The 12,216-nt window shown below is 34.7% G+C and overlaps 1 protein-coding gene across 1 annotated transcript; it reads right to left on the bottom strand.

The window, feature by feature from the left end:
• Positions 1-6,855: 6,855 nt before the first annotated feature.
• On the bottom strand, positions 6,856-11,935 carry LOC111702044 (uncharacterized). Its single transcript, XM_023473569.1, has 4 exons — positions 11,762-11,935; positions 9,541-9,629; positions 9,176-9,269; positions 6,856-8,105 (listed from the first exon to the last, which is right to left on the bottom strand). The coding sequence occupies exons 1-4, from the start codon at positions 11,808-11,810 to the stop codon at positions 7,474-7,476; spliced, it is 864 nt and encodes a 287-aa protein (XP_023329337.1). The 5' UTR covers positions 11,811-11,935; the 3' UTR covers positions 6,856-7,473.
• Between the last annotated feature and the right edge of the window lie 281 nt (positions 11,936-12,216).

Below are 12,216 nucleotides of genomic sequence, written 5' to 3' on the forward strand. Positions count from 1 at the left end.
GAGAAAAGGGGGCAATTAGGGGGCGTGGTTTTGTTTAATTTATCATCGGAGGAGATAGGAAAAGGGGGAGGGGGAGGATCACTCAGATAATGTTAGTTTTATGTTCATTAACGTATGTATTGTAAGCTATAGTGTAGATATTTTAGAAGTAAAGCTCTAAATACTAAATTCTATAAAAGCAGAAAATACTAACTTTATTACAAACTCGAATCAAAGATCAAGAAATTAAACTTTTTGTTTTGATTTAAATATCAAACAATGAGAGTACACGAGTACACGAGTACACGTGAGTACACGTGAGTACACGTGTGTACACGAGTACACGAGTACACGAGTACACGAGTACACGAGTACACGAGTACAGGAGTACACGAGTACAGGAGTACACGAGTACAGGAGTACACGAGTCCAGGCATACAGGAGTACAGGAAAATCATCGTAGATAAAGTATTTGAAAAACTATACGTGCATTATGTGTGACACGAATGAATGGTACTATGAAGATGTACAATGGTACTATGAAGATGTAGAATTTTAAAATAAACTTTTCATGAACTAGATTTAAGACTAAAACATTCATTGTCTTTTCCTTTTTACTTTACCATTAGTGGTGACGTTATCTAAAGATTAAGTTTGAAACATTTTTACAAATAAAAAGTAAATTGAATTCGTTCAAATCCATTTGGAGTAAAATTTGAAAAAATTCTTTTATTTTCATTCATCCTCCCATTCTTAGCAATCATTCATAAAACAATATTTACCGCCAATCTTTACTTATTTTAACTTAAATCATATGTTTAAATATTTAAGATCTTATTCCATTGATTTTCAAGTTTAACTCAGAATTTCACTATTTATGCTCTTGTCAATCAGGGGATTATAAGAAATTCAACTTTTTAAAATATTTATATCTTAGAATTTTGGTTTGTTGATTTCTATATTTTTGATCAGGCGTAAATCTGAATTACTAAGACATCATGTGCTTCAGAAGATCATTGAATATACAGGGTGTCCCAAAAACATTGGAATTCAGTGACGAATTCGATATCGTCTTTGTTTTGAGCATTGTAATACCTAATTTCAAAAGCCATAATATTATTAGGTCTGCTAGAGTTTATTTAATAAAAACGGTAGATGGCTGTAAAGATGTGTCTATAATGTCTCCGCAAGATGAACAGTGAAGACGGACAAGTTTACCTGGTTTGAATACCTTACTTTTCTTTTTCACTAAGTACAATTGTACGCGGTCAAAACAAAAACAAACAAATTGTAAACATAGCAGACGAAAATCTTACGGATTACGCTTTCTAAGTGGGTATAACTATATTAAATCAAAGAATTATTTAAAGAGACGATATCGAATTCGTCACTGAATTCCCATGTTTACTGGGCCACTCTGTATGTCTCACTCAAAATTCTATCAAAACTGAAAATGTTTATAAAAAGTTTGGTGAAAATTTTCTTTATTTCAAATATATCAAATAAAACAAAATAAGGACATTAATGAGTATAACTTTTTAACCTATAATAAACAATACTATCCTTCACATTATATATCAAATAAAGGGATCAAAGGTACCGTTGTGAATCAGACGTTGGCATTGTTGCACGGAGTGTCACTTGAAATTTGGCTTACAGTCCCTTTAATAGCGGGTTAGAATATGTTAACCCATTATTGTTTATTATTTAAAAGTTTTTATTAAAATCAACTGTTCAATTTCCTCAACGTACAGCTGGTTATCTACAAAGGATGAGATTTCAGAGACGACTGTGCGGAATTTTTACCGTCATGTTTCCTCATATCAATATTTCCCAGCAACTGTAAACTTGTTCCTTTCTTTGCCAAACCATTTAATATAAGCCATTAACAGATTTTATTCAATGCAAAAACTTTATTTTACTTTGGAATCGTCATATTTAAATATTTTCAGTCTCGTCCGTTGTGATTAGCCCTGTACCATCATAATAGAATAAAATTAGTTTTTTTACCGGATTTTAACAAAACGTTTGATTATTATTATTGGTGTTGATTATGCAGTATTTTAAGTCTTGAAAAAAGTTGTTTTTAAGAATTAAAATAAGTTTGAACAATGAGAAACAATGTATTGAATTCACATGTGTAGTTCATTTTCAGCAACGTCGGCATTCTTAAAGGAACAAGTAACGTTTCAACATATTTATGACTTAAAGGGAAATATTACGTTTTTAGAGATTTAAAGAGACACATCGCGTTTTTAGAAAATTATTTGTTAATTAAAAAATGTACAACTATGATATTCTAAATAAGGTCTGGTTGATGTAAGTTCATGACCGAGCACTGTGGCTAGATCAGGCTTCGTGATTGACCGACCTCGACCAGACAAATAATGCAGAGATGTAAAAACTTAATATTTGGCGTGTGGGGGGGGGGTCATAAGTCAGAACTCAGAGAAAAATACCGAAAACACTTCAAAACTGATTTTTGTGCGGTAAACTTCATATAAAATAAACATACTTCTAAAACTGCATTTAATGTTTATGCATAATTGCAGATATGATTCTTAAACTGCAAACTCGATTTATCTGCAGAGATAAAAAATCTGATGATGATGCAATTCATAAAATATTTATAAATACTCGAAAACATTGTCTAAACTTTACATTTCACATTTCGCTTAAATACATTTGGATTCGGAAATAAACTAAAAGCACTAAAAGCAAATTCCGAATTTTTCGTATTCTGTGACACATCAATGGTCTATGACATCAAATTATCATCCTCTAGATTTGAAAATATGTGTGTCCGTAACAACCCCCCCACCCCCTCCCTCGTTCCAGGCCCATGATAAACAGGCTGAATTTAATTGTTACGGACTGATTTATTTGACTAAAATTTCAACCCCAGAACACCTACTTTGTCTCCCTCAAAAATAATTTAGAAAATATGAGTTGGAAAACTCATTTTTTATCCGGACAGTTTGCAAGTTTCTCCTTTCCTTCCTACCTTTCCTGTCCTCTCTGTCCTTCCTGCATTCCTGTCCTTTCTGTCCTTCTTGCCCTATCTTTCCTTCCAACCCTTCCTGTCTTTCCTGTCCTTCCTATCCTTCCTACCATTCCTGTCCTTCCTATCCTTCCAACCCTTCCCGTCCTTCCTATCCTTCCTGTCCTTCCAACCCTTCCTGTCCTTCCTATCCTTTCTGTCCTTCCTATCCTTCTGTCCTTCCTGCCCTCCCTGCCCTCCCTGCCCTACCTGTCCTTCATACCTTCCTGTCCTCTCTGTCCTGTTTTCCTTTCTGTTCTCCTTATCTTAGCTGTCTTTCATTTCCTTCATGCCTTCCTGTCATTCCTGTCCTTCCTATCCTTCCTGTCCTTCCCGTCCTTCCTACCCTTCCTGCCCTTCCTACCCTTCTTGTCCTTCCTATCCTTCCTGTCCATCTTACCCTTCCTGTCCTTTCTTTTCTTTCTGTCCTTCCTGTCCTTCCTACCATTCATGTCCTCTCTGACCTCTTTTCTTTTCTGCTCTTCTTATCCTGCCTGTCTTTCATTTCCTTCATGCCTTCCTGTCTTTCCTGTCCTTCCTGTCCTTCCTTTCCTTCCTGTCCTTCCTACCCTTTCTATCCTTCCTGTTCTTCCTGTCCTTCCTACCCTTCCTACCCTTCCTACCCTTCCTGTCCTTCCCACCCTTCCTGTCCTTCCCACCCTTCCTGTCCTTCTTACCCTTCCTGTCCTTCTTACCCTTCCTGTCCTTCCTACCCTTCCTGTCCTTCCTGTCCTTCCTGTCCTGCATACCCTTCTTCCCCACCTATCCTATTTATCCCCCTTGGTAACACGACATATGTTTTGTTGCGCAGTTCTGTTTATCTAATTGTCTTATCTTCTTGTCTCCAGAATATACATGGTCAAGCAGTCAAGCAGTCTAGTCTAGTCTAGTCTACTCTGTGCATGGTCAAGCAGTCAAGCAGTCTAGTCTAGTCTAGTCTAGTCTAGTCTAGTCTAGTCTAGTCTAGTCTAGTCTAATCTGTGCATGGTCAAGCAGTCAAGCAGTCTAGTCTAGTCTAGTCTGTGCATGGTCAAGAAGTCTAGTCTAGTCTAGTCTGTGCATGGTCAAGAAGTCAAACAGTCTAGTCTGGTCCAGTGTACTCGGCTTTCAGGGTGCTTCGCGCCCATCTTTTATTTCAATTGTGAACCTTTTCTCTAAGCATACATTAAAAACAAAAATAAACAACAAATTTAATGACAATTAAATTTTCGTTGGAGGCTAATTTGTGAAATTTTGATCATTCATAAACCTTCCCTGGGTCGTGTGAGGTCCCACACAAAATTTGGGCCCGTTCGATTCAGCCGTTTTGACGTTTATTGGATACAAACAAACAAGACAAGTTTATATATAGATAGTCTAGTCTAGTCTAGTCTAGTCTAGTCTAGTCTGTCTAGTCTAGTTTATACATAATCAAGCAGTCTAGGCTAGTCTAGTCTAGTCTAGTCTAGTCTATACATAATCAAGCAGTCAAGCAGTCTAGGCTATTCCTAAACTCCATACTATTATCTATATGTATAAAGTAGTAATCTCTTTTTGTATATTCGATCATAACTCAGAAACTCCCTGACCGGTTTGCCTCAAACTTTGATTTTCTTAGCTTGGTAATTTAAATTGCGTGGGTTGGTTATTTAGAGAAAGTTTAGTTACAAGGCAAAGCTGGGTTTCCAAACTTATACTCTAATATTTTGTTTATGAAACTAGCTAGTAGCAATGTATGTTTATGAAACTAGCTAGTAGCTATGTATGTTTATGAAACTAGCTAATAGCTATGTATGTTTGCGCGTCCTTAATATTTCCTTTTAATTCCATTTCCACAAAAGTGTGCTTTCAACGTCATCATTACTGTATTCTACATATACTATCACGGGCAGCCGTAGTACATTTGAATTTCCGAGCCGGGTCAACCTTTTCGGTCCCAGTTTGTACTGTAATTAGCTCTATGGACAGGACTAGCCGGTGCAACAAGGTTGACTCGGTCAGACTTTTTTCTTCCTATAGGTTGAATTTACTTTTACTAAAGGGGCAGATGTGCGTGAGCAATATAATTGTTTCATTATTGCGTCCCATTTTGCTAAAGAGAATACTGATAGTACTTGCAGCTTTTAAAAGAGACCAATAGAACCCTATTTTGCTAAAGGGAATACTGATAGTAGTTGCAGCTTATAAAAGAGACCAATAGACCCTATTTTGCTGAAGAGAATACTGATAGTACTTGCAGCTTATAAAAGAGACCAATAGAACCCTATTTTGCTAAAGAGAATACTGATAGTACTTGCAGCTTATAAAAGAGACCAATAGAACCCTATTTTGTTTTAGGGAATACTGATAGTAGTTGCAGCTTATAAAAGAGACCAATAGAACCCTATTTTGTTAAAGTAAATACTGATAGTAGTTGTAGCTTATAAAAGAGACCAATAGAACCCTATTTTGTTTTAGGGAATACTGATAGTAGTTGCAGGTTATAAAAGAGACCAATAGAACCCTATTTTGCTAAAGTGAATACTGATAATAGTTGCAGCTTATAAAAGAGACCAATAGAACCCTATTTTACAAAAAAGAGAATACTGGTAGAAGTTGCAGCTTATAAAAAGAGATCAATAGAACCCTATTTTCAACCTTTCTATTTCGCATACATAAATATAAAGATATTGCTTTTTTGTCGAAAATTAAAAACTATAGTTTTGCAACTTTTCTAGTTATGAAATTGCGGATTTCAAACGAATAAGTTTGCCCCATCCAAAACAAAAATATTGATTTTTGAACATTTCTATTTGATGTTTCGTGAGTTAACATGAAAGGACTAAAAGTAATGCATGAATTGGATTAAATTTTATTAGTTAAAGCTGTACTGCCAGAATTTTGTAATTAATACTTTAACATTTGCTTTAATCGACTTCATAAATCTTGATCTTTCACTCTTTTTATAAAAAAAAGTTTCATAATAATTATTTTATAAAACAGTTTTTTATACTTTTCTGTAAATATTATATATAATTCAAAGGGAGACGAGTTGATAATTTAAGGATCTCAGGATTTTGTAATGTTTAATAGTTTTTTTTAGTAGAAAAATTATATTTAGCGGCCCCAAGCCCTCAAAACAGTTCGAGGGGTCAACGAACCCCCTTCTTAAAAAAAAGTGGAAATCAAAAGATACCCCCCCCCCGGGCCCCGCTCCTTGCGAGAAAACGCACTTATTAATTTTCATAAATTTTCTTATTTCTTCATAATTTCAGGCCTCAGTCAGCATTCATCTTCTTATCTTCATTTTTACGTTACAGTACGATGTCTCATTTTTAATAGGTCTGATTTGACCTTTGAAAACTTTCTTTTTATCGCTTAAAAGATCAGGAGTTTCAGTTCGAATCTCAAGTGAGACTTTTCTCTCGTTTTAAACAGATTGTTTAACTCTCAAAAGGTCTTAAAATAATTCAGAATTATGACATTTAATTATACTCAAGAAAAAGGAAGTTTTTTTCGTAAAGCTTATTTGGGTGACGTGGAAATATACTAAAATTTCCTTTATTATCCAAACTCATTTTAATATAAAAGTTTGATTTTATAATTTTTGAAAACTGAACATTTTCTTTTCCCCAAAATGTTAACTATTACCAATTAAATTAATATATTTCAAATTGCCAATTATGTACAAGCAATTTGGGATTGTAACAAATCTTGTTCATTTGCACAGAGCCTAAATAAAAGAAAAAAACTTTTTTGACAACTCTCTCTGATTTAAACATATTAAATTATACAATTTTTTTATTCTATTTTCGGATGGTTTCTAATTTATGAAAATATAATAAAATACATTTTTAACAAATATAATAATATAAACTAAAATAAAATAAATCTATCACAGTTAATTACATGAATATTCAAGGTGCAAGATCTAAAACAATGAAATTAAATAATTTTCACATTTACGAAAAATCTGAACAAGTAAGTCACTAGACCCCGAGATCTAGAAGTTTAGTTTAATAACAATCCGGCGCGTATACAGGGATTCATCCAGAGGGGGGGAGTTCACTTTTACCCCTATTCAGAGGAAGGGACGTGTGACCTCAAGCCCCCCCCCCTGTATCCGTCCTAGCTCAAAACATTCACAATAAGTGGTGGTAAACAGTTTACCACTTTGATAAGTGAGGTCACATAACGTTTACGTCTTGTCACGTAATGTCACGTAACGTCCACGTAGTGTCACGTGATGTTACGTAAAGTTAAGCTCTAGATGAAGAGTTGTGAAAGATTGGCACTTTATCATAATTCAGTTGAAGCCAGACCTTGTCCTTACTCACAGCCATTCCAGGAGGGGAGGGGGGGATATCCAGTCCAGGAGAAGGGGATATCCAGTCCAGGAGAGGGGATATCCAGTTCAGGAGGGGACGTGGAAATATCCAGTCTAGGGGGATAAGGAGATATCCAGTCCAAAAGGAACATTAAAGCCCAGGACGGATTTATGAGAGAAGATATCTGAGAAGAGGAAAGAGAAGCAGAAGAGATTGGATATGTCTGATATCAGCTCCACTTCCTCTAGGAACTACAGGTATCGTCTCCTCCACTAGGATTATCTCGTTCTCCAGTTCCTTCTCCAACTCCCTGTCATACTTGTGGTTGGAGATCCTGCTGATCTTCTCCAGCTCCTCCTCCAGCTCCTGCTCAATAAACGGCGGGGGCTCAGTCATATCGGCGTTGTCTGGATCGCCGAATCCTGGCTCTGTATCGTAGTTCAACCCGCCGCCGAGGTTCTTGTCGTAGAGCGTATCGTAATAACTGTCATAGTAAAAGGATCCCCAATCGTCCCCGCCGGAACCTTCCTCCGCATCCTCGTCGTCCGTCGGCGGTTGATTTACCGGCACCGGTGAATGTTTCTTGTCGGTCAACCGGTCTGTCGCTTGTATCCGAGGTGCAGAGAGGTCGAGCTCGTGTCCATGTCGTGGTTTGCTCTCCGCCCAACCCTCTGGTTGGGACAGTCTACGATCTGGTGTATTGCATCCATCCTTGCTACAATAGCAGTAGTTTACAGAGTTAGCTTTCTTACAATCATCAATCCCTATTGGGGCGCAGGTCCGCATTACTGAGCCATCATCTAGAAAAAGTTTAAGATTAAAAACGCTAAAATTTGAAAGGAAAATTGATTTACTTGGATTGTTAAAAAACCAATATTTGTGTTTTTTTACTGCACGAGGTATTAGACAAGTGACAGTTTTATTCAGTTCACTGCAGATTTTTTTGACAGTAACATCTAATATATTTGAAAGTAAGGGCAAAAACTTGTCTGTGAGGAAGGAAGGTGGNAAGGGGGGTTACCAGGGGTTCAGGGGTTAATAAAAGTTTAAAGAATTATAAATTTAAAATCTTTGTGTTTAATTTTTAAATTTTTGCAAAAACCCTAAAATGATTTTATGTCACTAATTAATTTGCTTGCACCTGATAATTGGTAAGTGTGTTCTTAAATTGTACATTTTTTTATGTTGTTCTTAATTTGTAAAATTTTATGCTTTTGGCTCTTTAATTTTAAAATCTTGTGAAGACCCTTATGTATGAGTATATATTGAGATGCATGTATAGATTTAAATCTTAAACCTGGAGCATTCTCTAAACCTTAACAATGCATTCTTCAGCTTACATACAATACACAATATTCACACAAGCACGTAAAACTAGGCTTTCCAATCGGAATTCCATTGTGCGGAATTGTGCGGAATTGCGTGGAATTGTGCGGAATTGTGCGAAATTTCTCGGAATTCTGCTCGAATTGTGCGGAATTCTGCTAGAATAGTGCGGAATTCTGCCAGAATAGTGCGGAATTACACGGAATTACACGGAATTGCCCGGAATTAAAGGGCTCGTAAGTAAAATCCACGAAATCCGAGCAATTACCCAACACAACTTCACAAGCTCTTCACAAGGGATATCACCATTTTGGTCCGTTTTTACACATTCAAGGTGTATTGGCTTTTTACCTGAGGCTTACAAGAATGTTTGAAATGTTTAATCTATTATATTTTAAAATAAAATAGCTTTAAAACATTGTACCGTATTTCATATATAAGGCGAGAATCACAAATTTTAACAATTATCTATAATCACTAAAGCCTCTTAATATAAAAAATTAATAAACCTTGAAAAAAGAATTGCTAATAATATAAATTTTACCTTCGAATTTTGTAAGGCATCCATTACTGTTCTTGGGACACTCTATCAGATAATTCTGTTTTAAACTGTGTTTGTATTCACTGCACAGGGGGATCTAAAAATAAAGTTTTTTTAAAAGATTGCTAGATCTACAGTTTTGACAAAAAACTGAAAAACACAATTCAAGAAATTTTATCTAGACTATTGAAATTTTTTCATAATTTATACAATTTATTTAATATCATCTTTCTATTCCACAGGTTTAAGGATGCCGCTGTACATAAATTATGCACGAAACGTGTGTGTACAACGTTTCTGTACAGCGTTTATGTACAACGTTTATGTACAACGTTTATGTACAACGTTTATGTACAACGTTTCTGTACCTGTCGTTCCGGAAAATTTCGTTTCAGCTGAACCATATCTTCTAGCTTCTGATTATCTGGTGAGCACACGAAGCAACGATGACTCAAAACTAGAAATAAAAAATGAATACATAATTCAATTAAATTTTAAACGTTGATGCTCATTTTTCTCTCCTATTCATGCATTAAAATTAACCTTTTCATGAATTAAAAATTGACCATTTTGGTATTATTGATCTTTTTATCTAATGCCAGTTTGGTAGAGCAGAGAACAAAGATTATCATAAATACATATATTTAATTTGATATTAAAGATCTAAGGAATTAAAGTATAATAATATCATGTTTAAAGCTTATATTTAATAAATATTAAAACTATAAGATAAAGATTGTTTTATTAGACATTTTAAATCTAAGTACCATGGCCCCTATATTTTTTTCAGTGTACTGCGATATTTTCATCGGCAGGTTCTTTTGTGTACAAGTACTGTACACGACCAATCAGCAGACATCTGTATTCAGGAATATTTTAAGGATCCATTGGAAACGAAATACAAAATCTTCAGAAATAGACTAAATTCATAAATTTTTTCTTCATGCTAAAAATTGGAGTATTAAGTTAAAAGTTACAAGCTTTACCCCTCATTTGGTATTTTATGCCACAAGAGGCCGTTAGATGGCAGTCAAAAAACCTTTCATGGAACTGTAGCATGGCGTGATGGGACACTATATGTCAGCTTCTGACTGCAATGTCTTATATGTGACCTGTTAAACGTGTTGTTTACATTTTTCTAATTTTCATTAATTACAATTTGCACGGTCTCTCTATGTGCAATACTATAGTAAGATGTATGGGAGGTTAAAGCCTGCAAATTCTTGCCATTTTTGCAAAGATAGTCTGCACTGCACAACTCAGTTTATTTGTTCAGTTCACTGTTAGATCAATAAACCTAGGCTCTACGAAAACTATATTCGACATTTTCTATACATTTTTAGAAAATCAGGACACACGTTTAGGACAGGACATTTTTCAAACTAGGATCTCCATGTCTAAAACGTACTGGGGAATGACAATGTAAAACTAACCTTCACAATGCAAGATGTAAAAGATTAACATTAGAAGAAAGGACAGTTGCAAGACTTGATTTTGTGATTATTTCTACTATTTTTAGAATTACACAATGATTATCGACATCAAACGAAAGGTATCTTTACTGCAAAAACTAAAAAAGCAATAACATTTTCTTAATTACGCCATTAATTATACAGTAATACAGTTAATACAGTTCATTGTGTTAAAAACTAATGTTTATTATTATCAACACGTTTTTCAACAATTGACGTTTCAGTATTTAAACTATTTAAAAATGTTGCTGGGGGGGGGGAGGGTATTGAGGAATTCTAAACTGAAGAAAATGTGTTTATTAACGCGCAGAAAACAAATTGAATAAGAATTAATTTTATTAACTATCTACAAGATGAGCAGTTGCAATATGTCCGATTAACCCCAATAGCAAATTTTTAATAAGAGCAAAGTTTAAAGTATATATTTCTATGTATTAAATCTTTAAAAGTGATGGGGGGGGGGGTTTAATATGTGTTAAAATGTACATCCAATAAGGTGTGCTGAACAAAATATGAATTCTCAGAATTTCAGAACATTATAAATAATGTGATTTTCACCATTTGCCATTTTTTTCTTAATACACATTATGAATCCATTTTACAAGAATCAGAACTATAAAAAATAGGTTTTTTAAATTTGGATTCCGATTTTGGCATACAATATTTTTATCTAGTTTGTCATCACTCATCAGTGTTCTAAAGAAATTCCCATGGTATAAAACTGTATATAAAATATATGTATATATATATATATTTATATATATATATATATATATATATTTATATATAAAAATAAGTATAAACATGTAAACTGGGGAAACCAGTTATTTAAGTTGTTTTTCAACTACCCCGTAGAGATTTAATTAAAACCCAATGTTTTGTTTACAACATAATGTCATTAAACTGTATTAAAACTAAACATTGTTTATTATTGCTTGAAACCAAGCTATACTATTTTCTATTTTTAAGATATTGTTAATATTGTTAATTGCCTACAATCTATAAAAAGTTATATTTGTTTGAACTGTATAAAGTTAGTTAGGCCTATTTCTTAGTAGCTTGTACTTTGTGTTTAGAAATATAAAAAAACAATAATAAAAAATAAGATGTTCTAAACCTGTATGTATGAGAGGAAGGATGAGAATAAAAGCTGACTGAACCATCATGTATCAAGTGTTTGACGATTTGTGTATCACTGTATCCGTAACATAACAGTGTAGGACGGGCTGTATTTCTAGTGTATCCTGGAGTAAGTATCAAGCTAAACTGTCTGTCCGAGAGTCCGACTCCGCTCACCTCTCCGTCTCCCGACAATAAACCCGGCTCAACCCGGCTCATACACCCGCAGGGTCCGGTCCGGCATACCGGAGAGAAAAACCGGACCTGCCCCCCCCCCCGCACAGGTGGGGACTAAAGGGTAACAGATCAATTCTGAAATCGATTAAATTGATCTACCGAGATTCAAGAATTATACCGCAGATCAACTTTTGTAATCAATATCTGCATAAATGGCCAATTTTAACAAATAATTCCTGTAATTCGTCAATTTAAGCAATTTTGTTTCTATTAGCG

Source organism: Eurytemora carolleeae, unplaced genomic scaffold (genome assembly GCF_000591075.1).
Source record: "Eurytemora carolleeae unplaced genomic scaffold, Eaff_2.0 scaffold478, whole genome shotgun sequence".
Lineage (NCBI taxonomy): Eukaryota > Metazoa > Arthropoda > Copepoda > Calanoida > Temoridae > Eurytemora > Eurytemora carolleeae.